At 47.7% G+C, this 27,391-nt stretch overlaps 1 protein-coding gene and 1 long non-coding RNA gene across 3 annotated transcripts in view; one reads left to right on the top strand and one right to left on the bottom strand.

The window, feature by feature from the left end:
* The window catches only part of LOC138844342 (uncharacterized), a 78,645-nt gene that overhangs the window by 40,558 nt on the left and 10,696 nt on the right, over positions 1–27,391 (bottom strand). Inside the window, exon 2 of the long non-coding RNA XR_011380036.1 lies at positions 21,364–21,484. This is a non-coding gene — a long non-coding RNA (uncharacterized lncRNA). The remainder of the gene's footprint in view (positions 1–21,363; positions 21,485–27,391) is intronic.
* On the top strand, positions 15,762–20,437 carry LOC103352535 (uncharacterized). Of its 2 annotated transcripts, XM_051834456.2 has the most exons (9): positions 15,762–15,932; positions 16,162–16,535; positions 17,097–17,144; positions 17,549–17,748; positions 18,013–18,349; positions 18,963–19,010; positions 19,130–19,198; positions 19,421–19,626; positions 19,878–20,437. In XM_051834456.2, the coding sequence occupies exons 1-9, from the start codon at positions 15,777–15,779 to the stop codon at positions 20,240–20,242; spliced, it is 1,803 nt and encodes a 600-aa protein (XP_051690416.2). In that variant the 5' UTR covers positions 15,762–15,776; the 3' UTR covers positions 20,243–20,437. The 2 variants fall into 2 exon arrangements, with proteins under 2 accessions (XP_051690416.2, XP_008273662.2); XM_008275440.4 differs by lacking the exon at positions 19,130–19,198 and having other exon boundaries at positions 19,878–20,435.

Here is a 27,391-nt window from a genome sequence, read left to right as displayed (position 1 = left end):
CGGAAGCCGAGCCGCGGCAGCTGCAGGGTCTGCGCGCCAGTGCAGGAAGGGGAGTGGATGTCACAGACACCAGCGGGGAGAGTTGGGACGCCCAGGGCTCCAAGTCCACACATCGGCGCTGGAAGGGGAGGTGATCTCAGTAACCCGAGACATTGGCGGGGAAACGGCGGACAGAATCTAGAGGGGAGCGGGAAAGTGCACCAGACTGATTACAGGAGAGAAGGAAAAAAGGTGGGGGGTTTCTCTCTCTGCCAACCTTGCAAAGGTTGCAAGGCTGCAAGGTTTGCAAGAGTTTGCAAGGTTTTCAAGAGACAAAGAGCAGGCCCCCACTCTGGATTTACATAACAACAGGGGAAAGCTAAGGAACTGAGTCACTACAATTCAGTAGCCTAGGCAACCCAGTGGGAGTCCAGAGGAGAAACAGAGCCTGCACAGACTCTTGGGGTAGAAGCCAGAGATCAGAAGCTAAATACCATCAATTCTGCACAGCCGTGCGGTGCGGTATTACTTACCTCCTGAATAAATAAATTAAATAAATAAATAAATAAATAGAGAGAGAGAGAGATTTACCATGCATAACCTGAGGGTGTCACCTTTGCACACCCATAACCCAGAAGACCCAAGCAGAGCTCTCAGGCCACACCCATCTCAAGCCTCCAAGGCTCCTCCAACAGCAGGCAGTCCACTTACAACAGACATAGTATAAAATAAAAAATGAAAAAAAAAAACACACACAGTGACGAAAGAAGAATTAACTATGCCAAGCAACAAACACAGAAATCGAGGGAACAAGATCAACGATGACACTATGATGCCTCCAAATAAACAAAACACCCCAAGCCAAGATTATGAAGACGATGAGATAGAAGAAATGCAAGATACAGATTTCAAAAAATTTATGATAAGATCATTTAGAAGTTTTCAAAAGCAAATCCTTGAACTACAGAAATCCTTATTGGACAGGATTGAAAATCTCTCTCGTGAAAATGAAATTTTAAGGAAGAATCAAAATGAAACGCAGAAACTAGTAGAACAGGAAAGTGTGATAGTGAAGAGAAATCAAAATGAAATGAAGAGCTCAATAGATCAAATGACAAACACACAAGAAAGCCTTAAAAACAGAATGGGTGAAGCAGAAGAGAGAATATCGGACTTAGAAGACAGAGCACAGGAAAACATACAGTCAAACCAAAGAAAAGAAGAGGAAATTAGAAATCTAAAAAATATTGTTGGGAATCTACAGGATACTATTAAAAAAACCAACATTCGAGTTCTAGGAGTTCCTGAAGGCATGGAGAGAGAGAAAGGATTAGAAGGCCTTTTTAGTGAGATACTAGCAGAGAACTTTCCAGGTTTGGAGAAGGACAGAGATATCCTAGTACAGGAAGCTCATAGAACCCCCAATAAACATGACCAAAAGAGATCTTCACCACGACACGTGGTAATTAAACTTACCACAGTGAAATATAAAGAAAAGATCCTAAAATGTGCAAGAGAGAAACGTCAGATTACTCTCAGAGGATCTCCAATCAGACTCACAGCAGACTTCTCATCAGAAACACTACAGGCTAGGAGGGAATGGCGACATAGCACAGGTGCTAAGAGAGAAAAATTGCCAGCCCAGAATATTATATCCTGCCAAGCTCTCATTTGTGAATGAAGGTGAAATAAAGACCTTTCATAGCAAACAGAAATTGAAAGACTTTGTGGCCACTCGTCCGGCCCTGCAAAAGATACTTAAAGATGTGCTACACTCAGAAACACAGAAACACGGCCATCAATATGAAAGAAGGGAAAGGAAGAAAACCTACCAGTAAAAGAGCATGGGAAGCTCAAAGCATATACTAGAAAATATCCGGGAAAATGGCAGGACAAAGTCACTACGTATCAATAGTCACATTAAACATTAATGCTCTTAACTCTTCAGTTAAAAGACACCGATTGGCTGATTCGCTCAAAGAACACAACCCAACTATTTGTTGCCTACAAGAAACACATCTCTCTAACAAAGAGGCATGCAGACTGAAAGTGAAAGGTTGGAAAAAGATATTCCATGCCAACAGAAACCAAAAAAAAGCAGGTGTAGCCATATTAATATCAGACAAAATAAACTTTAATACAAAAACTGTTAAGAGAGACAAAGAGGGACACTATATAATGATTAAGGGTTCAGTTCAACAGGAAGATGTAACTATTATAAATGTATATGCACCTAATTACAGGGCACCGGTCTATTTAAAAGATATGTTAAGGGACTTAAAGGGAGACTTAGATTCCAATACAATAGTACTGGGGGACTTCAATACTCCACTCTCAGAAATAGACAGGTCATCCGAACAGAAGATCAACAAGGAAACAGCAGATTTAATTGACACTATTGCCCAAATGGATCTAACAGATATCTACAGAACTTTCAACCCTACATCTACAGACTTCACATTCTTCTCAGCAGTGCATGGAACCTTCTCTAGGATTGATCACATACTAGGCCATAAAGCAACTCTCAGCAAATTTAAAAGAATTAGAATCATAGCATGCAGCTTCTCAGACCACAGCGGAATGAAGCTGGAAATTGGTAACTCAGGAAACCCTAGAAAGTATGCAAACACATGGAGACTGAACAACATGCTCCTGAATGAACACTGGGTCATTCAAGAAATCAAAAGAGAAATCAAAAACTTTCTGGAAGTAAATGAAGATAACAACACAACATATCAAAACTTATGGGATACAGAAAAAGCAGTACTGAGAGGCAAGTTTATAGCAATAGGTGCCTATATCAAGAAATTGGAAAGGCACCAAATAGATGAGCTTTCAGCGCATCTCAAGGACCTAGAAAAACTGCAGCAAACCAAACCCAAATCTAGTAAGAGAAGAGAAATAATTAAAATCAGAGAAGAAATTAACAGGATTGAATCCAAAAAAAAAAAATTACAAAAAATCAGCCAAGCAAGAATCTGTTTTTTTGAAAAAATAAACAAAATTGACACCCCATTGGCACAACTAACTAAAAAAAGAAGAGAAAAGACCCAAATCAATAAAATCAGAGATGAAAAAGGAAATGTAACAACAGACACCACAGAAATAAAAAGAATCATCAGAAATTACTACAAGGACTTGTATGCCAGCAAACAGGAAAATCTATCAGAAATGGACAGATTCCTGGACACATGCAATCTACCAAAATTGAACCATGAAGACATAGAAAAACTAAATAGACCCATAACTGAGACAGAAATTGAAACCGTAATAAAGGCCCTCCCAACAAAGAAAAGCCCAGGACCAGATGGATTCACTGCTGAATTCTACCAGACATTTAAAGAAGAACTGACTCCAATTCTTCTCAAACTATTCAGAACAATCGAAAAAGAGGGAATCTGTGGGGAGCAGCCCGGACTAGACTAAGTTACTGGAATTAAGACTTATTCTATGCAGCTGCTCTCCCACAATATGGCGCTGGGAGAGAAGTAAACAGCTTCCGCACAGCTGCCTCCAGTTCAACCAATAAACTGTAGGACTTGCTCCTCATTGGAGAGCAGCGTACTCGGCGTGTGGGCAGCCGAGTTGGGACTGGCGGAGGAGGACTATAAAGGAGGAGAGAGACAGCATGCACCAGGAACATCTATGGGGAACATCTAAGGGGAACATCTGAGGGAACACCCGTGCAGCCCCCGAGAAAGCCGGCCGGCGGTGTGCCGCTCCCCTGCGGAAGTGGGGAATGCGGCCAGGGGGAACTGCCCTTCCACGGAGGTGGAAGGGATAGTAGCCAACCCGGGAAGAAACAGCAGCAAACCCGGGGAGGGCCGAGCAGACGAAAAGAACAGCGCAGGGTCCTGTGTCGTTCCTCCACGAAGAGGGGGAGCGACAGGAATCCTCCCAAATTCTTTCTATGAAGCCAGCATCACCTTAATCCCTAAGCCAGAGAAAGATGCAGCACTGAAAGAAAATTACAGACCAATATCCCTGATGATCATAGACGCAAAAATCCTCAACAAAATTCTCGCCAATAGAATACAACAACACATCAGGAAAATCATCCACTCAGACCAAGTGGGATTCATCCCTGGTATGCAGGGATTGTTCAACATTCGCAAATCAATCAATGTGATTCACCACATTAACAGACTGCAAAAGAAAAACCATATGATTATCTCAATAGATGCAGAGAAAGCATTCGATAAAATTCAACACCCGTTCATGATGAAAACTCTAAGCAAATTGGGTATAGAAGGAACATTCCTCAATATAATCAAAGCAATTTATGAAAAACCCACAGCCAGCATCCTATTGAATGGGGAAAAGTTGGAAGCGTTTCCACTGAGATCTGGCACCAGGCAGGGATGTCCACTCTCACCACTGCTATTTAACATAGTTCTGGAAGTTTTAGCCAGAGCCATCAGACAAGAAAAAGAAATCAAAGGAATACAAATCAAGAAGGAAGAAGTCAAACTATCCCTCTTTGCAACGATATGATTCTTTACTTAGAGGATCCAAAGAACTCTACTAAGAGACTACTGGAACTCATAGAGGAGTTTGGCAAAGTGGCAGGATATAAAATCAATGCACAAAAATCAACAGCCTTTGTATACACAAGCAATGCCACGGCTGAGGAAAAACTGCTAAGATCAACTCATTCACAATAGCTACAAAAACAAATACCTTGGAATAAACTTAACCAAGGACGTTAAAGATCTCTACGATGAGAATTACAAAATCTTAAAGAAAGAAATAGAAGAGGATACCAAAAAATGGAAAAATCTTCCATGCTCATGGATTGGAAGAATCAACATCATCAAAATGTCCATTCTCCCAAAAGCAATTTATAGATTCAATGCAATCCCAATCAAGATACCAAAGACATTCTTCGCAGATGTAGAAAAAATGATGCCGAAATTCATATGGAGGCAAAAGAGACCTCGAATAGCTAAAGCAATCTTGTACAACAAAAACAAAGCCGGAGGCATCACAATACCAGATTTCAAGACATACTACAGGGAAGTTGTAATCAAAACAGCATGGTACTGGTACAGAAACAGATGGATAGACCAATGGAACAGAATTGAAACACCAGAAATCAACCCAAACATCTACAGCCAACTTATCTTTGATCAAGGATCTAAAACCAATTCCTGGAGCAAGGACAGGCTATTCAATAAATGGTGCTGGGAAAACTGGATTTCCACGTGCAGAAGCATGAAGCAAGACCCCTACCTTCCACCTTACACAAAAATCCACTCAACATGGATTAAAGACCTAAATTCTACGACCTGACACCATCAAGTTACTAGAGAACATTGGAGAAACCCTTCAAGATATTGGCACAGGCAAAGAGTTTCTGGAAAAGACCTGGGAGGCACAGGCAGTCAAAGCCAAAATCAACTATTGGGATTGCATCAAATTGAGAAGTTTCTGTACTGCAAAAGAAACAGTCAGGAGAGTTGAAGAGACAACCGACAGAATGGGAAAAAATATTTGCAAACTATGCAACAGATAAAGGGTTAATAACCAGAATCTACAAAGAGATCAAGAAACTCCACAAAAACAAAACCAACAACCCAATTAAGAGATGGGCCAAGGACCTCAATAGACATTTTTCAAAAGAGGAAATCCAAATGGCCAACAGGCACATGAAAAAAATGTTCAAGGTCGCTAGCAATCAGGGAAATGCAAATCAAAACCACAATGAGGTTCCACCTCACCCCGGTTAGAATGGCTCACATACAGAAATCTACCAACAACAGATGCTTGCGAGGATGTGGGGAAAAAGGGACACTAACCCACTGTTGGTGGGAATGCAAACTGGTCAAGCCACTATGGAAGTCAGTCTGGAGATTCCTCAGAAACCTGAAGATAACCCTACCGTTCGACCCAGCCATCCCACTCCTTGGAATTTACCCAAAGGAGTTTAAATTGACAAACAAAAAAGCGGTCTGCACCCTAATGTTTATTGCAGCTCAATTCACAATAGCCAAGACCTGGAACCAACCTAAATGCCCATCAATGGTAGACTGGATAAAGAAATTATGGGATATGTACTCTTTAGAATACTATACCGCAGTAAGAAACAATGAAATCCAGTCATTTGCAACAAAATGGAGGAATCTGGAACACATCATGCTGAGTGAAGTAAGCCAGTCCCAAAGGGACAAATACCATATGTTCTCCCTGATCGGTGACAACTGACTGAACACCAAAAAGGAAACCTCCTGAAGTGAAATGGACACTATGAGAAATGGTGACTTGATCAGCATAGCCCTGACTGTTAATGAACAACTTAATACATTATCCCTCTTAGTATTTTTTTGTCTGTTCTACTTAATATGACTGGTTTAATTCTGTAATTATCACAGTTATTCTTAAGTGTTGAAAATTAACTGAAATGTGATCCCTGTTAAACATAAGAGTGGGAATAAGAGAGGGAAGAGATGTATAATTTGGGGCATGCTCGGGCTGACTTGCCCCAAATGGTAGAGTTGGAAACATACCAGGGGATTCCAATTCAATCCCATCAAGGTGGCATGTGCCAATGCCATCTCACTATTCCAAGTGATCAATTTCAGTTCACAATTGATCATATTGAAAGGACTAAGAGTCAAAGGGAGCACATAAACAAGTCTAGTATCTGCTAACACTAACCGATAGAATAAATAAAGGGGAGAGTGATCCAACATGGGAAGTGAGATACTCAGCAGATTCATAGAATGGCAGATGTCCTAAATAGCACTCTGGCCTCAGAATCAGCCCTAAAGGCACTCGGATCTGGCTGAAAAGCCCATGAGAGTATTTCAGGCATGGAAAGCCAAGACACTCTGGCAAAAAGATCTCTGTGAGTGAGATCCCAGTGGAAAGAACAGGTCTTCAAAGAGGGAGGTGCCTTTCTCTGAAGGGAGGAGAGAACCTCCACTTTGACTATGACCTTGTCTAAACAAGATAAGAGTCGGAGAACTCAAGGGGCTTCCATAGCCTTGGAAACTCATGACTGGAGCATAGGGAGATTACTGATGCCATAAACAGGAGTGTCAATTGGTAAAGTCAACAACAGGAGTCACTGTGCACTTACTCCTCATGTAGGATCTCTGTCCTTAATGTGCTGTACACTGAGGCTTAATGCTATAACTGGTACTCAAACAGTATATTTCACTTTGTGTTTCTATGGGGGTGCAAACGATTGAAATCTTTACTTAATGTACACTAAACTGATCTTCTGTAAAAAAAAAAAAAAATTATCAATTCCCAACTTGACTCTCACTGGGATTAAACATGACAATAGGTCTGATCTGATTTCATCATCATTTAAAAAAAAATCATCTATTATTTTTCACTTTATGTTTCTGTGTGGGAGCAAACTGTTGAAATCCTTACTTAAGGTATACTAAGCTGATCTTCTGTATATTAAGATAATCGAAAATGAATCTTGATGTGAATGGAAGGGGAGAGGGAGTGGGAAAGGGGAGGGTTGTGGGTGGGAGGGACGGTATGGGGGGGGAAGCGATTGTAACCCATGAGTCGTACTTTGGAAATTTATATTCATTAAATAAAAGATAAAAAAAAAAAGAAGGAAAGTAACTGCGCAGTAGCGCACAGCTTGAAAGAAAAGTAGAGTGGTAACCACCCTAGCTGGTAAGATTTGAAAACGGAGGGCCTAACTAGATGGCCTAACCACAAACTGTCGACTGGGGGGGTCTGAAAGTGGGCGGGGCTAGCCTCTAGAAACTGTATATAAGGGGACCCTCAGACACTGTAAACCAGAGGTTGCTCAGCCTCTCTCCCTGGTCCATAGTGCTTAGTGCCTGTGGGGAGAAGCTCCTGGTCCATAATGCCTAGTGCCTGCAGGAGTAGGCTTGAGTAATCTCTCCTCCTAGTCGCCTAGAGTATCAATAAAGTGTGTTTAGCTTGACCTTCAAAAAAAAAAGAAATTATGGGATATGTACTCTTTAGAATACTATACCGCAGTAAGAAACAATGAAATCCAGTCATTTGCAACAAAATGGAGGAATCTGGAACACATCATGCTGAGTGAAGTAAGCCAGTCCCAAAGGGACAAATACCATATGTTCTCCCTGATTGGTGACAACTGACTGAACACCAAAAAGGAAACCTCCTGAAGTGAAATGGACACTATGAGAAACGGTGACTTGATCAGCATAGCCCTGACTGTTAATGAACAACTTAATACATTATCCCTCTTAGTAGTTTTTTTTGTCTGTACTACTTAATATGACTAGTTTAATTCTGTAATTAATACACAGCTATTCTTAAGTGTTGAAATTTAACTGAAATGTGATCCCTGTTAAACATAAGAGTGGGAATAAGAGAGAGAAGAGATGTACAATTTGGGACATGCTCAAGCTGACTTGCCCCAAATGGTAGAGTTAAAAACATACCAGGGGACTCCAATTCAATCCCATCAAGGTGGCATGTACCAATGCCATCTCACTAGTCCAAGAGATCAATTTCAGTTCACAATTGATCATAATGAAAGGACTAAGAGTCAAAGGGAGCACATAAACAAGTCTAGTACCTGCTAATACTAACCGATAGAATAAATAAAGGGGAGAGTGATCCAACATGGGAAGTGAGATACTTAGCAGATTCATAGAATGGCAGATGTCCTAAATAGCACTCTGGCCTCAGAATCAGCCCTAAAGGCATTCCAATCTGGCTAAAAAGCCCATGAGAGTATTTCAGGCATGGAAAGCCAAGACACTCTGGCAAAAAAAAAAAAAAAGACCTAAATGAAAGATCTCTGTGAGTGAGATCCCAGTGGAAAGAACAGGTCTTCAAAGAAGGAGGTACCTTTCTCTGAAGGGAGGAGAGAACCTCCACTTTGACTATGACCTTGTCAAAACAAGGTAAGAGTCGGAGAACTCAGAGGGCTTCCATAGCCTTGGAAACTCATGACTGGAGCATAGGGAGATTACTGATGCCATAGACAGGAGTGTCAATTTGCAAAGTCAACAACAGGAGTCATTGTGCACTTACTCCTCATGTAGGATCTCTGTCCTTAATGTGCTGTACATTGAGATTTAATGCTATAACGAGTGCTCAAACAGTATATTTCACTTTGTGTTTCTATGGGGGTGCAAACTGTTGAAATCTTTACTTAATGTATACTAAACTGATCTTCTGTAAAAAAAAAAAAAAGAAATTATCAATTCCCAACTTGACTCTCACTGGGATTAAACATGACAATAGGTCTGATCTGATTTCATCATCATTTTAAAAATCATCTATTATTTTTCACTTTATGTTTCTGTGTGGGAGCAAACTGTTGAAATCTTTACTTAATATATGCTAAACTGATCTTCTGTATATTAAGAGAATCGAAAATGAATCTTGATGTGAATGGAAGGGGAGAGGGAGTGGGAAAGGGGAGGGTTGCGGGTGGGAGGGACGTTATGTGGGGGAAGCCATTGTAATCCATAAATCGTACTTTGGAAATTTATATTCATTAAATAAAAGTTTAAAAAAAGATAAAAAATAAAGTACATGTTTGGGGGAAAGTTGAGGGAAAGCTGCTGTGGGAGGACCTGTGGAAGCAGAGGAAATGGCCTGGACCTGGAAGGTGCAGATGCATAGCAACAAGCACAGGCAAAACAAAGGACCCTGCAGCCCAGAGCACCTGCTCTGGAGAGCAAGGTGCAGTCAGAACACACGAGCCCATGCCGAGTTGATACAGCTGGAGGAAGAGCCTAGTGGACTACACTGTCCTTGAGTCCAGCCCAGAACCCTGAGGGAAACAGGGCAACTGCTCACTCAGAAGGCGAAATAAAAGCAGCACCTCTCTCTCTCTCTCTCCCCATCTCCTACCTGCACATCAGCACCCTGTGGCCAGCTGTGGGTGTGCTGGTGCTACTTGGACATAAACAAGTAGCAGCCGCTCCAGCTCTTGGGTGCACACCCAGTAACTAGTGAGGACAATCTCCATCCTGTCGGCAGGGCAACCACATCAGCTGGAGTGAGGTAGGTGGGGATGGTCTCCACCTTGTCAGCTGGGCAACAGCCACAGCTCTACTGCACACATCAGGCAACATGTGGGGAGGGGGAGCCATCCTGATGCAGGAACACTTGCAGGCACCCATCACAACTGTGAACAAGTGTGTGGGGAGCAACTCGGACTAGACTAAGTTACTGGAATTAAGACTTATTCTATGCATCTGCTCTCCCACAATATGGCGCTGGGAGAGGAGTAAACAACTTCTACACAGCTGCCTCCAGTTCGACCAATAACCTGCAGGAGCTGATCCTGCTCCTGATTGGAGGAGAGCAGCGTACTCGGCGTGTGGGTAGCAGAGTTGGGATTGGTGGAAGAGGACTATAAAGGAGGAGAGAGACAACATGCACCAGGAACATCTAAGGGAAACATCCAGATAACATCTGAGCAGCCCCCGAGAGAGCCGGCCGGTGGTGTGCCGCTCCCCCACAGAAGTGGGGAAAGTGGCAGGGGGAGCCGCCCTTCCACGGAGGTGGAAGGATCGGCAGCCAACCCGGGAAGGACCAGCAGAAAACCCGGGGAGGGCCGAGCAGACAAAAGAACAGCGCAGGGTTTAGTGTCGTTCCTCCGCGAAGAGGGGGAGCGACATAATGGTGCCGTGACTCAGATATGAAAGCTAGGAGCGACAAAGTGGGGCTGTGGATGGTGGGTACTGTGCACACCTGCGATCCAGGGATTTTACCAGAGGGAAAAATCCATATTCCCCACTGACTTTGAGGCTGGCGGGGAGGATCAGGCTCAGTCCACAGGAGCAGAACACACATGGGCAGCAGCTCTGAGAACACCTCAGTCTCTGTAGATGGGACAGACTAGTGGGGCAGAGTGGATCCTCTTGCACTTCTTGACTGTGCTAGCCTGGGTGCTGAGACTAGGGAAACACTTTGATGGAGTGAGAGAGTGCAGGGTGTGGCTGGGTCTCTGGGCAATCAATGTTAAGTGACTCACATTCACAGAGCTCCCTGATTGCCTAGGGTTGTTCACTTCAACAGGATCTGGGCTTACACTGAGGACTGTACAGATCCTTGGTGCAGTCCATGCTAAATATGGATGAATACTACACCCACTGAGGGCTAACATCCAGGCACTAATTACCCTGAAAGAGAGAAGGTGAGGTATGGTGAAGCCAAAGAGATGACCATACCCCCTCTTCTATTAGCAAGAGATCTACCACAACTTACTTGGGTGTCACCCTCCATACTTACCCCACCCTGGAGCACTGACCAGAGCTCCCTGGCCACACCCAGAACACACCTCTGGGTATTGACTGTAAGAGCACACATTCCACAAAACAACACAGGCATAGTTCAAAGATACAAACCAACAGAGGAAAAAGTATACAAGCATCTTCTCAAATGCCCAAAATAAATACAGAAACTCAAGCAACAAGATTAAGGAAAACAACATGAAACCTTCAAGAAACACAACACTTCAACATTAGAATGCAAAGATGAAGACATTGGTGAAATTCCCGAAACTAAGTTCAAAAAATTAATATTATGATCACTCTGGAGTTACCAGAAGCAAATTCATGAGTTAAAAAAACATACATGACATGAATGAAAATCTTTTCCCATAAAATTGAGATTTTAAAGAGAATTCAAGCTGAATTATTAGAAATGAAGAACTCAATAGATCAAATCAAAAGTTGGAAAGCCTTAAAAACAGAATCAGTGAGGCAGAGAATGAATATCTGAGCTAAAATACAAATCTTTAGAAATTTTTCAGTCAGTCCAAAAAAAAGAAGAAATTAGAAAAATTAAAAATACTATTTAGAGATTTCTGGAATGCTATCAAATGATCCAACACAGGGGTCTTAGGAGTTCCTGAAGGTGTGGAAAGAGGGAATGGATTAGAAGGCCTATTTAGTGAAATAATCACAGCAAACTTACCCAATTTGGAGAAAGAGACATTCAAGTACAGGAAACACATAGAACTCCTAATAGACATGAACAGGAAAGATCTTCACCATGACACACTGTAGTCAAACTCTCCACAATAAAACATAAAAAAATGATTCTAAAATGTGCACAAGAAAAAAGCCATATTACTTTCAAATGATTCCCAATTAGAATCACAGCTGACTTCCCATCAGAAACTCTATAGGCTAGGAGAGAATGGCGAGATATATTCCAAGTCTAAGGGAAAAAACTGGGGTTGGGGCTGTGGTACAGCAATTTAAAGACCTGGCCTGAAGTGCCAGCATCCCATATGGGTGCCAGTTCTATTCCTGGCCACTCCTCTTCTGATCCTGCTCTCTGCTATGACCTGGGATAGCAGTAGAAGATGGCCCAACTCCTTAGGCCCCTGTACCCATGAGAGAGACCCGGAAGAAGCTCCTGGCTCATGGCTTCAGATCGGCTCAGCTCCAGCCATTGCAGCCATATGGGGAGTGAACCAGTGGATGAAAGACCTCTCTCTCTGTAACTCTGTCTTTCAAATAAATAAAATAAATCTTTAACAAAAGAGAAAAAAACTGTCAACCTTGAACACTACCCTGCAAAGCTCTCATTCACAAAGGAAGGTGAAATAAAGACCTTCCATAACAAACAGAAATTGAATTTGTCACCACTTGTCCAGCCTTACACACCTAAGGACGTGCTACAGACAGAGACACAGAAACATGGTCATCACTATGAAAGTAGACAAAGGCAGAAAATACTTCAGTAAAAGTACTAAGGAAATCCAAAATAAACAATAGGAATATTTATGGCAAAATGACAGGGTCGAATCACGACATATCAATACTCACCTTCAATGTGAAGGGCCTCAACTCTCCAGTTAAAAGATACAGACTGGCTGAAAGGATTAAAAAAAAAATCTAAACCCATTTATTTTCTGCCTACAATAAAGATACATACAGACTGAAAGTGAAAAGATGGAAAAAGATATTCCATGTGAACAGAAAGCACAAAAGAGCTGGCATAGCTATCCTAAAATCAGACAAAATATACTTTAACACAAAAACTGTTAAAGGAGACTGGGAACGGCACTATAGAATGGTTAAGGGATCAATTCAACAGGAAGAGATGACTATAATAAATGTATATGCACACAATTACAGGGCATTTGGCTATTTAAAAGAAATGTTAACAGACCTAAAGAGAGACAAAAATTCCAATAAAATAATAATGGGAGAATTCAACACCCCACTTTCATCAATGGATAATTCAAACAGAAAGAAAAAAACAAACATCAGGGCTAATCAAAACTATATACCAAATGGACCTAACAGGTATCTACAGAACTTTTCACCCCACAGTTGCAACCTACACATTCTTCTCATCAATGCATGGAACTTTCTCTAAGATAAACCACATGCTAGGCTATAAAGAAAGTCCCCAGAAAATTCAAAATAATCAAAATCATACCATGCATCTTCTCTGACCACAACGGAATAAAGCTGGAAATCAGGAATCTCGAGATCATATGCAAACACATTGAGACTGAACAACATGCTCCTGAATAAACAGTAAGTAATGGAAAAAAATCAAAAGAGAAATCAAAAAAATTCTGGAAACAAATGAAGATGTCAACACAGCATATCAAAAATTATGGGACCCCAGGTTCTAGTCCCAGTCGGGGCGCCGGATTCTGTCCCGGTTACTCCTCTTCCAGTCCAGGTCTCTGCTGTGGCCTGGGAGTGCAGTGGAGGATGGCCCAAGTGCTTGGGCCTGCAACCTGCTTGTGAGACCAGGAGAAGCACCTGGCTCCTGGCTTCAGATCAGTGTGGTGTGCTGGCCACAGCAGCCACTGGGGGGTGAACAAAAGGAAAAGGAAGACCTTTCTCTCTGTATCTCTCACTGTCCACTCTGCCTGTCAAAAAAAAATCAATAGCCAGGGCCAGCACTGAGGTGTAGCAGGTAAAACTGACACCTGCAGTGCCAGCATCCCATATGGGTACTGCTTTGAGTCCCAGCTGCACTACTTCTTATCCAGCTCTCTGCTGTGGCCTGGGAAAGCAGTGGAAGATGGCACAAGTCCTTGGGCCCCTTCACTCACGTGGGAGACCTAGAAGAAGCTCCTAGTTTCTGGCGTGGATCACCACAGTTCCGGCCATTGCGACCATCTAGGGAGTGAACCAGTGCATGGAAGATCTCTTTCTCTCTCTGCCTCTCCTTCACGCTCTGTGCAACTCTGACTTTCAAATAAATAAGTAAATCTTCTTATAAAAAAAATTAATGACCTGGGACAGAATGGTGGAGTAGCAGATGAAGCTGCTGCCTGCAGTGCCAGCATCCAATATGGGCGCCGGTTCAAGTCCCGGCTGCTCCACGTCTGATCCAGCTCTCTGCTGTAGCCTGGAAAAGCAGTAAAGGTGGCCCAAGTCCTGGGGCACATTTACCCAAATGGCAGACTGGAAAGAAGTTCCTGCCTCCTGTCGTTGGATCAGTAAAACTACATCAAGAGAATGAACCATTTAAAAAATTCAATTTAACACACCTGGAAATATAAAACTACTAGAAGAAGGGTTCATGACATTCATTGATCAGGGCAATGAGTTTTTAATATGGCCCCAAAAGCACAGGAAGAAAAATATGAAAAGAAAAGTGGGATTTACCTCAAGCTAAAAATAATATAAAATAGCTAAGAAAACAGTCAACACATGGAACAAACAATAAATGGATTGGGAAAAATATGTGTAAATCATCTCTCAAATAAGAGTAAATATCCACAATATATAAGGACCTGAAACCAATTCAATAGCAAAAACCAATTAACCTGGTTAAAAACTAGACAAAGGACCTGAATAGACATTTCTCCAAACAAACAAACAAACAAACAAAAAAGACATGCATATGGTCAAGAGATATGTGAACAAATGCCCAACATCACTTCTCATCATAATGCAAATTAAAACCACAGTGAGGGGCCTGTGTCTCTGGTGTAGAGGGTAAAGCTGTCACCTGAAGTGCCGGCATCCCTTATGGGTGCCACTTTGAGTCCCGGCTGCTCCACTTCCCATGCAGTTCTCTGCTATGGCCTAAAGAGCAGTACAAGATGGCCCAGGTCCTAGGACCCCTGCACCCCTGTGGGAGACCCAGAAGAAGCTCCTGGCTCCTGCCTTGGGATCAGCGCAGCTCCAGCCATTGCAACTAACTGGGGAGTGAATCAGTGGATGGAAGACCTCTCTCTTTCCCTCTTTCCTTCTTTCCTTCTTTCCCTCTTTCCCTCTTTCCCCCTCCCTCTCCCTCTCCCGCTCCCTCTTTCCCCTCTCCCTCTCCCTCTCCATCTGTGTAACTCATTCAAATAAATAAATAAATCTTGAAAACACACATACACACACAATGAAATAGTGCCACACTCATGTTAGAACGGCCAGTTTGCAAACCAAGACAAAAAGGAACAAGTACTGGTGAGGATGTAGAGAGAAGGGAACACTCCCTCCCTGTTGGTGGGAATGCAAATTCGTATAATGATTATGGAAAGCAGTATGGACGGTCCTCAAAAAATTTAAAGTAGATCTACCGTACGACCCAGGAACCCTCCTACTGAAGTCTGTCTGCTGTGGTGTGAGTATGGTTTGTCCTAACCAAAACCAGGCAGAGGCTGAATCTCTCCATGAGGCAGTATTAGTAATAGGTGGAGCCCAATGCAAGGTGTTCAGATTCCGGCGCTGGAGGCCTCATGAGTAGTAGATCAGTGCTCTCCTGGGAGCCAGTTCTCACCCTGGCAGGATTCCTTTCCAAAAGACAGGGCTGGTCCTGTTGTTCCCGCCTCCCTTACACATGTACTCCTCTTCTTCTGCAGCTGTTTCTTCTTTCTGCTTCTCCACCATGAACTGATGCAGCATGTGGTCCTCACCAGAGGGGACAAGGGATCTCAGACTTTCCACCTTCCACCACTTGAGCCCCAGGCTGCGGATATTCTCCAGAGCTACAGACATTGGGTCAGCCCTCGCCCACAGCAGCTCTGGCAATTCTCTCAGAGGGAAACCAAGGTGATCTCAGACAGCCAGGCCAGGACCCCTGGGCAGACCTCCCCTCTGATCCTCCTGGGTGGCCCTGCATCCATCTTGGGTGGTGTGGAGGGGGTAGTTTGGGGAGGTAGTGGCCCATGGGAAGGGACGGGGGGTGGGATGGGGACCTGGTGGTCCCATGACAACCGCAGGAGGGTGGGGGCAGAACATCAGGGCCAGGATTACAACCACCCTCCTTGTCTCACCCCAGAATGACAGTGACATTGCCACACCCCTGGAGGACACCAGCAGAGTGGGGACCATGGTGGCAGGCAGGCTGGAGGGGGAGCCCTCGCCAAGAGCAGCTGATTCAGCTCCAGTGGAGCCGGCCCCAGCCGAGATGGCAGCAGCTAAGATGGGGCCAGGACCAATCCTGGAACCTGAGGAACCAGCAACAGTGGAACCTGTGCCATCCCCGTCACCTGCCAGCAGCGTGGGGACCCAGGAGGCAGGCAAGGTGGAGAAGCTGGTGAGTCAGCTGGTGCCTGCCCAGCAGAGAGGGGACCGCTTCATCGTCCCTGCATTCCTGCTCATCTATCACAAGTTCACCACCACCCAGCAGGTGCTGCATCTGCTGTTCCAAAGGTGAGGGCTTGCACCTGCAGGCGCAGGGGGGACGCGCCACCCTTGGCTGGAACTTGGTGACACCCTGCTCCCCTTCAGGGCCTCAGTGTGTTCTTGCACCATCTTGGTGATCAGGGGAGTGTCTCTGAGGGTGATAATAGGCTGCCCAGCAGGTCTGATTTAGAGATTTCCTCCCATGGCTCATGAAACAGCCTTGGACCTAAGGCTTCATCTCTCATAGCCGTAGGCAAAGCTGCTTTGCTGTTCACAAAGAACCGTCCAGATCCCTCTGGGGGTCCCTGTCCTGATCATGGCCTGAATAGGACCCCTAGGGGCTGGTAGAGGGGACTCAGACCTCTAGACACCGTAGAAGGAGCTCAATTCACCCACAGAGCAAACATAAGAAAGCACCCACTGTGTGCAGGCACATACCCAGGAACTTAGCAAGAGACAGCCCACAGCACAGACCACCCTATCTGCCCTGCTTTGCTTCCCCTGTAGTCAGGGTGTCAGCCCCTCCCCCAGTCCTCCTGGCAGGTGGCACCCAGGACACCACAGGTGACACCTCCTGTCCTCCTCTAGGTATGCATCCTTTCAGCCTCACTGCGAAGAGGACGACCGCACTAAGGAGTGAGTGGGCTTTGGGTCAGGAGGGAGGTTTCTAATATCCACAGCAGGGACATGGGGTGCAACTGGGGGACTGACCTTGACCCAGGATTGCACCCTTCCTGTGTTTTCCACTTGAAGTCTGAGGTCAGGGGTGTTACCTGAAGAACCTGAGAGACACACGAGGTTCCTAGGCATCCTGAGAGCAGTGGGAATCTGTCCCTACCACAACCCTTCTCAGAAGGGCTGGCCCAATCCTTCCCATCTCAAGAACCCGAGAGGAGGTGGGAGCATCGGGCTACACATGACCCCTCTCTGTCCACCTGCACAAGGGCTGAGCATCCTCTGCCCAGATCTCAGAGTCACAGGGGCGAGGGTGGGTGTGGACAGGAGACGTCTGACTCTGCTGCCCGCCTGCCTGTCCCCAGTGCCCTGTGCTCCCTCCTGGGAACCTGGCTGGACCGTTATCCCGAGCACTTCTGTCAGCCTCAGGACCTGACCTGTCTGCATCAGCTGCTGGCCTACGTCCAGCTCCATATGCCCTTCTCGGACCTGGCACTCCGTGCCCAACGGCTCCTGACCCAGCTGGAGGACCCCGAGCCCAAGGAGGCTGAGGCTGAGCCCAAAGGTGAGGAGGGCTTGGGTACGTGGGTGATTGGGAGGGCACTGGGGCAGAGCTACACTGGGACGAGGCTCCAAGCCTGGCGTTGTCTGGGAGCAAAGACCAGGCTCAGAGCCCTCAGGGCTCACCACATCTGGGCAGGGTCCTGTTGTGGGCAGGGCTGGGGCTTCCCTGGAAGGCAGGGAAACTCCTGGTTGACCACAAGGAGCAGGAAAGGCTGTGGTGTTGATATTTTCCCCTCTGCATTTGCTCCTGCATTTCTGTGCTTAGATATAGCGCCAACCACAGCAGCAGCACCCCAACCAGAGTCGGCTGAACCACCGCTGCCCCGGGCAGTCCATCTTTCAGCTGCAGAGGCGCTGGAGGCCCCTGAGGGTCCAGCAGCTGAACCAAGGGCAGGACCCCACCAGGAACAAGACGTGGGAACGGTGCCCTCCTTGTCGGCTGCCAGCAGGGTCGGGACCCTGGACACAGGCATGGTGGAGAAGCTGGTGAATCAGCTGGTGCCTGCCCAGCAGAGAGGGGACCCCTTCTTCGTCCCCACATTCCTGAACATCTATCAAAGGTTCACCACCACCCAACAGGTGCTGCACCTGCTGTTCCAAAGGTGAGGGCCGGAACCTACAAGAATGGGATGACTCAGTACCTCTCGACTGGGTCTTGGTGATGTCCCAGACCCTGCCTGTGGTATAAATTATTCACACAGAGTTTTGGTGCTCAGAGGAAAAGCCCCTTGGTGATTTCGGGACCAATGGGATGAGCTCCAGAAAGTGCTTCCCTGAGGAGTGGGCTGCCAAGGACAGGGGTCTCATTTAGCATTATGTTCACCCACCAATGAGGCTCTGCGCCCTCAGGCCTCACCACCCATGGCCTCAGGCAAAGCAGCCTTCCTATTCACAAAGAACCTTCCAGATCCTATGTGTGGTTCTCTGTCCTGGTAGTGACCCAAACTGAGACACCAGAGGGTGATAAAGGGGCCCAGGCCCACGTAGACCCTGGGGACAAGCAGGCTGACTTCACAAGCTCACACTGCAAACACTATGAAGTGCCCACTGTGTGCAGCCACATGTCCAGGAGCTTAATAAAATTCAGTGCACAACACAGACCACTGTCTCTACCCTGCTTTGCTTCCCCTGTAGTCAGGAAGTCAGCCCCTCCCCCAGACCTCCTGGCAGGTGGCACCCAGGACACCACAGGTGACACCTCCTGTCCTCCTCTAGGTATGCATCCTTTCAGCCTCACTGCGAAGAGGACGACCGCACTAAGGAGTGAGTGGGCTTTGGGTCAGGAGGGAGGTTCCATTCTCCCCAGCAGGGACACGGGGGTGCCTGCCACTAGGGGACTGACCGTGATCCCATCTCCTACATTTCTGTGATTAATGCTATAGGGCTGAGGTCCATGACGTTGCCTACAGCAGGGAACAGAATTGTCTGGGTTCCTGGGCATCTGGGGAACGGTGAGAATTCATCCACAGCACAACTCAAGCCAGGCTGGCCCACCCCTTCCCATTTCAGGGGCCTGCCTGGAGGCAGGCAGCAGCCGGCTCACACATGCGCCACCACTCAATGCCCACCTGCAAACAAGGCCGTGTATCCTCAGCCCAGAACCCAGAGTCACAGGGGTGAGGGAGGCTGTGGGCAGAAGGTGTCTGACTCTGCTGACCTCCTGCTACCCCTAGTGCCCTCTGCTCCTTCCTCGGTACCTGGCGGGACCGCTACCCGGAGCACTTCTGTCAGCCTCAGGACCTGGCCAGCCTGAATCAGCTGCTGGCCTACGTCCAGCTCCAGATGCCCAGCTCAGACCTGGCATGCCGAGCCCAGCTGCTCCTGATGCAGCTGGAGGATCCAGAGCCCCAGGAGGCTGAGGCTGAAGCGGAGCCCGAGGGTGAGGACGACTGGGGTGTGTGCGTGGGAGCCTGAGAGGGTCTCGGGGCTGCCCCACACTGGGAGGAGGCTCCAAGGCTGATTTTGGCTGGAGTGAAGACCAGGCTCAGAGTCCCAGGGCTGCAGCACGTTCCGCCCAGGGCTCTGCTGTGGGCACAGGGCTGGGGCTCTTCTGGAAGCCAGGGACATCTCCCTCTTGGCAAGGACAGCAGGAAGGGGCAGTGGTGTTCATGACATGTTCTCCTCCTGTAGCTCCAGCACCAGGAGGAGACCTGGAGGCGCCTCTCCCAGCGGCTGCTGCACTTCTGGGGTCAGATTTGGTGGCAACCCCGGCATCTGCTCCCCAGCCAGAGCCACCTGAAGCCTGTCTGTCCCTGGCAACTGTGCCAGCTGTGGAGGCCCTGGAGCCCCCTGCATCTCCAGAAGCCAAACCAGAGCCAGAGCATCCCCAGCCCTGGTTCACGAAGCGGCGCTGGCCCTGGGGCCGCCGGCGTGGGCAGCGCACAATCTCCAATCAGGACCGTCCCCACCGTCGTTCACCCAGCTGGGTGCGCACCCTTCTAAGCTGTTTGCCCATCCACTCGTCGGGGCCCCGCTCTGGCCCCAGCCACGAGTGAAACAACTGTGGTGGCAGCAAACCCGGCTCTGCACAGCTCAGCTCCTGGGTCCTCCCAGGGCCACCTCCAGTCAGAGCCATTGTTCCCCTCACCATCAGTTTACTTATAGCTCCCTCTCCTGCTCTCTCAGACAGTTTATTTAAGTCCCCCTCTGTATGTAGTCCAATATAGCTCTCTTCATGCTCCTGTGTGGATGCCAGTGCATTGAGTCCCCACCTGTGCTGTGCAGCCACCTTCTCCCTGCTGCACAAGGGAGCCCCACGCCGAGCACACGGGGACCTGGGGGGCACCCGCCGCTGTCCTGGGGCAGGGAGGAGGAAGCCCCTGTGTGTCCAGGGTTCACTGACTGCCCAGAGAGTGAGAAATCCAGGGGAACCATGGGCGCGACCATGGGCTGGGTCAGTGCTCCCTCATGGCTAGGGACACGGGTTCTGAGGGTAGGCAGAGTGGCTGGTGTCCTCACTGGAGCCTCAGTGTTCTCATCTGTGACATGGGCTCACAGCCCTCCCCACAGGGCCCCATGCAGCCAGGTAGAACGAGATTCACTGAGGCTCCCTGCGCACTCCACGAGCTCCCAGCTCCTCAGCTCCTGGCTCCTGGGTGAGGACTCACACAGGTTCCGCATGGACAGGGCGGCCTTTCTCCCAGCCGGGGTAAGCCTCGTCGTCTGGGGAACCACGTCACCATCTGTCACTGTGATCTGAGCTCTGACAGCCCATATCCCCGTGCCCACGGATGGGGCTGTGACAGGAGGAGCCCAGGAGTGTTTGGCCTGGATGGTGCAGGCAGTGGTGTCCACAGCACAGGAGAGACACCAGGCCAGGCCAGGAACCACCCCCACTGACAGACCGCACAGGATCCAGGCCGAGACGCACTGTGGCTGCAAATGGGAGTCTGTGCAGTGTCCCTGACTGGGGGGACGACTCCCTGCATGGACTGCTGCTCTGTGCCTGACACCTGGCCGAGCATTGGGCCCCCCCTCGCCTGAGAGTGGCCGTGGACACCTACACTTTACAGATGTGCAAACAGCTCTGAGAGGAGCCCCTGCCCACCATGGGTCTAGCAACTCAGGGGTGGTTCCCCTCTCCCTGCTGCACTTAGCAAATTGCATGCAAACTCACAGTTCAGAGCCTGAAGGCTCAGGGAGGTCAACGGCCAGGGGTTTTTGTCTTTCTGAAGATGGTGAAAGCTGTGGAGAGGTTCTTCATGGAATCTGAACTTTTCACAAGGCTTCGCAGTGGCCTATGGAGCAAACAGTGGAGACAGTGGGAATTGGGCAGGTGCGTGCTTTGTGGGAGTTCCTGGGCCACACCATGGCGTCCCCACCCACACAGGACTATCTCTGGGAAAAACCAGGGATCTCTTCCCACCCACCCCCCGCCAGGTCCCCAGGCTCTGCCACCTGTGCCCGAGGTCTGGGAGGGTGCACCTGTCTTGGGGACACAGGGCAGCTCCATTTGGCCATTGTAGGGGGCAGGGAGCCCACCCAAAAGATCACCCTGACATCTGGCCCATGCTGTGGAGCACTCAGGATGGTTCATGTCTGCAGACACACAGACAGAACCAGGGATCATTTCCTGCCAAAGAACTAAGGGGTCAGGTTGGAGCAATGGTAGCTCAGGCTAGTGAACCCCCGACTGGGGTGCACATTGGGTCACCCAAGGACCAGAGCAGGTGGAGTGAGTCGGCCTGCACGGTGAGGGGACAGAGTAGACAGTGGCTCATGGTGAAGGCAGCTGCAGGCTGCAGGTGTGAGGTCAGTGTCAACAGCTGGGGGTGTCTGAGTCCCTGCAGGGCCTTCTGTCCTCCCTGTGGTCTCCCACTGCCTCCTCCTGGGCACTCGGGGATGGGATGGCGGGGGTGGTCGTCTCATGGGAGCCGTTTCACACTGCTCTCTGTAAATACCAAGAGCAGCCTTCAGATGTGGGAGGAAAGCTCTGTACTTCCTGGTCCTGCAGTTTGCAGTCCTTGGTGGGACCACCCCATGGGCTGGGGCCTGACGAGGCAGGGGTCGGCACACAGGAGTAGAGGCAGGACCACATTTGCACCCAGGTCACAGGGATCCTGTACCCCTGCAATTTTTACGAGGAGCCTTCTCCTGGGTATGAGCTCCTAATGCCTCTGCCATGGTGACCCTGGACCTCACAAAGTCTACCTCTGGATCATCCACTGGACGAAGCCTCCAGCCTCTTCCCCCTGCACCGTCTGCTACCAAGCCGTTAACACTGGGGTTTGGAGTCTGAGAAACTGGTGTCCAAATGATGGCTGACCACCCGCTGTGCTCAGGAGGAAACTGAGGCTCCCAGAACCTGCTCCCATGTCCCACAGAGTGGCAGAGTTGGATTTTTAACCCAGAGCCTGCCAGATTCTGGCACGCAGGCCTGACAAAGAGGCTGCACCCAGACACACCACGAGGGAGCTCTGCACCCTGCGGTGCTGAGAATCTTTGGTCCCAGAGAGAAACCTCGTCCTGCACACACAGGAGCTGGTCTTGCTACCAGGACAGCCAGGCCTGCACTGGCCCTTCCCCGGCTGCCACACTTCACTCAGCATGAGGGGCAGGCTCTGACCCCAGTTCTCTGAAGGTCAGAGCACGCTGGGACCCCTGACTCTGGAGAGGCCTCTCTGGGGGAAGTCAAGTAGGACAGAGCCCAGGCTGGAAGTCAGAGACGAGGGTCCTTGTCTTACTAATCGCTTTGTAGCTATGACCGCAGATAAGCTCTGGGCCTCAGTTCCCATCCAGGGAACAAGAAAGATGCAGACCTGCCTGGTGGGTTGTCAGAAGACCTCCCTGAGATGGGGCTGATGGGATCCTCTCCCTGAAGTGGGGCCCCTTAGGGGCTGCCTGCTGGCAGGGCACAGGGTCTGGGAAGCACCTCGCATGTGGCTGCTCCTGCAGCCTGGCCACCAGGCCGTCAGCATCACTGAGGAGCAGTGAAGCAGGTCGAGAGCCACAGTCTGTCCCAGGTCAGGGGGCTCAGCAGGACAGGCAGACGTGCTCTGTGCCTCTGGGCAGGGCCTGTACAGGGACCCCAGACCTCCACCCACCAGGAAAGGAGCACGGCTTGCTTCACTCATTCACTCACTGAGCCAGTGTCCCCCAGTCCTTGCTGTGTGTCCCTCTCCTGCCTTCATCGGGGACGGCCCCTCGGAATCCACGGGAGCCCTACACAGTCAGGTCAGCCCTTAGGAGGCTGCGGACTGCAGTGTCGGTCGGAAGGGGGGATTCTTCCTGGAGTCCTTCAGACTTGAGTCTACAGTCAGTGCCTCCTAGTCAGAGTCTCCTCTAGTTCCCCAGCACATATCTCAGAGGTCCCCGCGTCCCACTGCCTCTGCTTCCTGGGAAAACCAGACTACCATATCAATTATAAAGAACAAACGACAATCATAAAGATGTGCTAAACGGGCTTATAATTTATAAAGATGCAATGTCAATCAAAATGACAGCACCAAGTAGGAGAAGGAATATGAGTTGTACAGGAACCATGTTTTTGTTTGTTATTATATATTTTATATATTTTACGTAATATTATGTGTTATTAATCCAAACTAGATTGTTAGAAAGTTATTAGTGCTAATATGCAAGACAATCATTAACAAACACTACTTATACTGAAAGAGGCAACATGAAAATTAAAATCATAAAATACCTATTTAGTGCAAAAAAATAAGAATAGATGAAGAGAGGGGAAAAAGCACCAGACCAGATCTCACAGTCCAGGCTTCAAACATACCTCAGCATCAGCCCAGCACCCACAGACAGACGTCAGCCCAGCACTCACACACCAGACATCAGCCTAGGACCACACAGCAGACATCAGCCCAGACCCAATGGTCCAGACATCATCCCAGCTCCCACAAACCAGACATCAGCACAGCATTAACAGATCAGATATCAGCCCAGCACCCACAGAGCAGACATCAGCCCTGCCCCACAGACCAGACATCAGCCCAGCTCCCACAAACCAGACATCAGAACAGCACCCACACACCGGACATCAGCCCAGCACCCACAGGAGCAGCCTCCCGGCCTGCCCTGTAACCCCAACCTCCAGGCTGACCCAAGGTCCCATGCTCAAGAGACCAAGGGTGTGTGCCTGCTTCAAGAGAACCTAGATAGAAGACCTCCTAGTAGAACCCTTCCTCCAACCTGCTGCACTCAGGCTCCAGGACACTCCACCCCATATGCATTCTGCTTCTACACAGTTCCTCAAAGCCCCAAGGTTTAAACCCACTCTCATGGGCCCAGCCTCCAAAATGACCCCTGTGGATCCAGGATCCGGGCCTCTCCCCATTTCCCCAGATTGCAGATCACCCCTCGTGGCCCAGGCAGCCGGCCACACCTGTGACCACAGACCTTACACTGGTTAGCACAAGCTCAAGCTCCATGCCTGCCCCAGCACCTGTGACCACAGTTGCCAGTAACCTATGTCCACGTCTGGTCTTACAGACCCAGGACCCAGGGCCAGCACGGAAGATTTTAGTGCTGAGTCAGTCACTACGCACCAGTGCTCCAGGGCCCAACCCTGCGTACACAAGTTCTAGGCCACAATCAATAACAGAAGGAATACTGGAAAACGCACAACAGGGAAATAAAGGTAACTGACCCTGAACAATCAGTGAGTCAAAGACAAAAGAAATGGTGATTTTAAAATGTCTTCAGACGAATAAGAATGCACACACCACTGAACCACAAGTAAGGGGACTGAATCACTAATAAATTCCACTGTCAAAGAAAAGTGCAAGATGTGATGATTTCATTGTAGAATTCTGTCAACCATTTGAAAACTGATACAGATTTTTCCCAAATTCTTCCAAAAATTTGAGGAAGGAACAGCACTCCAAAACTCAGTTTACATGGTCAACATCACTCTGATTCTTTTTTTTTTAATTTGACAGGTAGTTATAGACAGAGAAAGAGCTAAATTTCTTCCTTCCATTGGTTCACTCCCCAAACAGCTGTTACTGCCGGCGCTGTGCCGAACTGAAGCCAGGAGCCAGGAGTTTCTTCCTGGTCTCCTGTGGGAGTGCAGGGCCCAAGCACTTGTGCTATTCTCCACTACCCTCCCGGGCCATGGCAGAGAGCTGGACTGGAAGAGGAGTAACCAGGACTAGAACCCAGCACCCATATTTGATGCCAGAGCTGCAGGCGGAGGGTTAACCAAATGAGCCATGGCGCCTTCCCCTACTCTGATTCTAAAACTAGACAAGGATGCCAAAGAAAAGATTACAGGTCAATATTCATACTGAGCATAGATTAAAAAATCCTTAAAAAATATCATCCAGCAAAATTCAACAGCATACCTATGACTCAACATATGAAAAGTCAATAAATACAATTCATCCACCACATTAACAGAATGAAAATTGGCATGTGGAAAATAAATGTGGTATACAACACTACCAGACTTAAGGTCAAAAACCATATGCTCTCCTCAAAGGACCCATAGAAAGTATTTTACAATTTTACAAAAGCCAGTACGCTTTCATAAGAAAATCTCAACAAACTAGACAAGGAAAATCCCTCAAAACAATGCAGGTTATATAACGATCCCACACCTAACATAACATTCAGTGAAAAGCTGAAAGCTTTTACTCTAAGATCAGGAACAAGAAAAGGATGAACCCTTCTAACACTTGTATTCAATCCAGCACTAAATGTCCCAGTAAGAGCAATGAGGCAAGAGAAAGAAAAAAAGATATGCACATTAATTTAATGATTATGGAAAGCAGTATGGACGGTCCTCAAAAAATTTAAAGTAGATCTACCGTACGACCCAGGAACCCTCCTACTGAAGTCTGTCTGCTGTGGTGTGAGTATGGTTTGTCCTAACCAAAACCAGGCAGAGGCTGAATCTCTCCATGAGGCAGTATTAGTAATAGGTGGAGCCCAATGCAAGGTGTTCAGATTCCGGCGCTGGAGGCCTCATGAGTAGTAGATCAGTGCTCTCCTGGGAGCCAGTTCTCACCCTGGCAGGATTCCTTTCCAAAAGACAGGGCTGGTCCTGTTGTTCCCGCCTCCCTTACACATGTACTCCTCTTCTTCTGCAGCTGTTTCTTCTTTCTGCTTCTCCACCATGAACTGATGCAGCATGTGGTCCTCACCAGAGGGGACAAGGGATCTCAGACTTTCCACCTTCCACCACTTGAGCCAAAATAACTCCCTTTTCTTTAGACAGTGCAGTCTGGGGGGATTTTGTTACAGCAATACAAAATGGCCTAAGACAACATCCAAGCAAATTAGAACATTATGCCAAGGAGGTATCTGCACTCTGATGTAGCAGCAGTATCACAACAGCCAAGAAACGGAAACAACCTAGGCATCCTTTGATGGATCAATGCTTAAAGAAAATATGGCAGGAAAAGATCTCTGCGAGTGAGATCCCAGTGGAAAGAACAGGTCTTCAAAGAAGGAGGTACCTTTCTCTGAAGGGAGGAGAGAACCTCCACTTTGACTATGACCTTGTCTAAACAAGATAAGAATCGGAGAACTCAGAGGGCTTCCATAGCCTTGGAAACTCATGACTGGAGCATAGGGAGACTACTGATGCCATAGACAGGAGTGTCAATTGGTAAAGTCAACAGCAGGAGTCACTGTGCACTTGCTCCTCATGTAGGATCTCTGTCCTTAATGTGCTGTGTATTGAGATTTAATGCTATAACGAGTACTCAAACAATATATTTCACTTTGTGTTTCGATGGGGGTGCAAACTGTTGAAATCTTTACTTAATGTATACTAAACTGATCCTCTGCAAAAAAAAAAAAAAAAGAAAAGAAATTATCAACTCCCAACTTGATTCTCACTGGGATTAAACATGACAATAGGTCTGATCTGATTTCATCATCATTTAAAAAAAATCATCTATTATTTTTCACTTTATGTTTCTGTGTGGGAGCAAACTGTTGAAATCTTTACTTAATGTATACTAAGCTGATCTTCTGTATATTAAGATAATCGAAAATGAATCTTGATGTGAATGGAGGGGGAGAGGGAGTGGGAGAAGGGAGGGTAGTGGGTGGGAGGGGCGGTATGTGGGGGAAGCCATTGTAATCCATAAATCGTACTTTGGAAATTTATATTCATTAAATAAAAGTTAAAAAAAAAAATATGGCAGGGGCTAGCATTTTGGTCTAGCGGTCAAAGCTGA

The sequence above is a fragment of the Oryctolagus cuniculus genome, chromosome 11, assembly GCF_964237555.1.
Source record: "Oryctolagus cuniculus chromosome 11, mOryCun1.1, whole genome shotgun sequence".
In the NCBI taxonomy this organism is placed as follows: domain Eukaryota; kingdom Metazoa; phylum Chordata; class Mammalia; order Lagomorpha; family Leporidae; genus Oryctolagus; species Oryctolagus cuniculus.
Note: the sequence above shows the minus strand (reverse complement) of the source record. Positions and strands in the feature narration are given on the sequence as shown.